This window comes from Sinocyclocheilus rhinocerous, unplaced genomic scaffold, assembly GCF_001515625.1.
Source record: "Sinocyclocheilus rhinocerous isolate Xijiao unplaced genomic scaffold, SAMN03320098_v1.1 scaffold1256, whole genome shotgun sequence".
Taxonomy (NCBI): domain Eukaryota; kingdom Metazoa; phylum Chordata; class Actinopteri; order Cypriniformes; family Cyprinidae; genus Sinocyclocheilus; species Sinocyclocheilus rhinocerous.
This window is the reverse complement of record NW_015646445.1, coordinates 1,115,447-1,117,294: the sequence shown is the minus strand read 5'-3', so window position 1 is coordinate 1,117,294 and position 1,848 is coordinate 1,115,447. Positions and strand designations below refer to the sequence as shown.

At 39.2% G+C, this 1,848-nt stretch overlaps 1 protein-coding gene across 1 annotated transcript in view; it reads right to left on the bottom strand.

Moving 5' to 3' along the window:
- The window catches only part of LOC107707820 (uncharacterized), a 15,229-nt gene that overhangs the window by 11,947 nt on the left and 1,434 nt on the right, over window positions 1-1,848 (bottom strand). Inside the window, exon 2 of the mRNA XM_016511912.1 lies at window positions 512-1,350. Within this exon, the coding sequence (XP_016367398.1) occupies window positions 512-1,350 (839 nt within the window). The remainder of the gene's footprint in view (window positions 1-511; window positions 1,351-1,848) is intronic.

Below are 1,848 nucleotides of genomic sequence, written 5' to 3'. Positions count from 1 at the left end.
ATTTTTATTTTATGCCAAAAATCATTAGGATATTAAGCAAAAATCATGTTCCATGAAGGTATTTTGTAAATTTCCTACTGTAAATATATTAAAACTGAATTTTTGATTAGTAATATGCATTGCTAAGAACTTCATTTGGACAACTTTAAAGGCGATTTTCTCAATATTTTGATTTTTTTGCACCCTCAGATTCCAGATTTTCAAATAGTTGTATCTCGGCCAAATATTGTCCGATCCTAACAAACCATGCATCAATGGAAAGTTTATTTATTCAGCTTTCAGATGATGTATAAATCTCATTTTCGAAAAATTTACACTTAAGATTGGTTTTGTGGTCCAGGGTCACATATATATATATATAAAATGCAGACATTAGATATACACATGTCCACCACTGGTTCACCTAGCAACTCTTAAGTCAGATATGTTTGCATGGTGACTGCATGGGATTTTCTGGAATTCAAGATCAACTTCAAATAAATCTCTGCATCTGTAGAAGAAACTTCCTTACCTGAAAATCACACAGAGGATGCCAGCAAGGGCCACAGCAAATACAACTGTTCCACTTACAGCACCGAGCAGTGCACCAGTTCTGCTGTCGGAGGTCAATAGCGATCTCTGATGTTCGCTTGTGGCTGCCTGAGTTTGATTCTGATAATGGAAAAGGAGAGCGAAACCACGGCCCCAGTGGGTAGTGGTAATCAACTCCATAATGACCTCAACCATGTCATCATCAGATCCAAACACTAACTGGCTGCTAGAAGGCCGTCTAGAGCCGCAGAATCGGGAGGAGAAGGTGATGAGATCTGATATGTAGAGAACATCGTGGGGACAGGCATCAATCAAAGGTGGCTGGGTCTCAGGGCTCACAGTGTCACCAATTTCTGTGGCCGTATGTGGGCTTGAAGAGATAAAGTCAATGGCTGCTCTTGATGCCTGAGATGAAACAGAATTTCTGTTTTCAACTGGAAGAGATGCTTGTGGAGCCGAGGGGGAATCGGAAAGCATTTTGGCAGAATGGGAAACTTTGGTCATCTCCATTTTGGTGGACTGTTCTTGGATCACCACTTGCTTGACGTCCTCTCGGTGTGTGGACTGGGGTTCTTTTGGACTTCCGAGGCTTTTCGATACCAGCGCGCCACCATCGTTCGGTACCTCGTCTACAACGGCACTGTCGTGACTCTCAAAGACATCAAAATCAAACATCTCCATGATTAGCTGGTGACCAACAGGTACAAAGAACTGCCACACACAGTGAGTTCCAGATGAATAGTTATATGGGAAGCCAGGGGACAGAATGAGGCCCTGCACATCCACAACATCCACCTTGGCTCCACAATCAAAGTAAACCTAAAGAACAAAGACAAAAAAGCATCAGATGCATTTCCACTGTTACAGTCTGGAACTAAATTATGATTAAAACAGGACCATGAGACCTAGTTCATGGTTTTGCTGACATGTAAAATGGGATTTTTTTTTCATGACAGATTATTTCACTCCTATCCAAACTTAAAGATCTCATCAAATTAAAATCTTGCATACTTCACGTTTGGAGCAGGTTCTAGATTTTTTTTTATCGAGCTTCCTGTTTCAACAGGAAATAAGGTCAATTTTAATCAGGTAAAAATTAAGTTTGTTTTTTCCCCTAGTAAATGACAAAAGTCAGTAAATGTTAAAAGTGTGGGAGCCCTGAAGAACATTCAGCTCCTAAAAGTCATGGAATCATGTAATTATTTTATTTATAATTATTGTAATTGCTTTTTTTAATTTACAGAAAGTAGAAGTACTCAGAGATTGAAATAAGTTTTGAAAACAAAATTAGGGCAAGGAGCCCTATAGTAAAAAAAA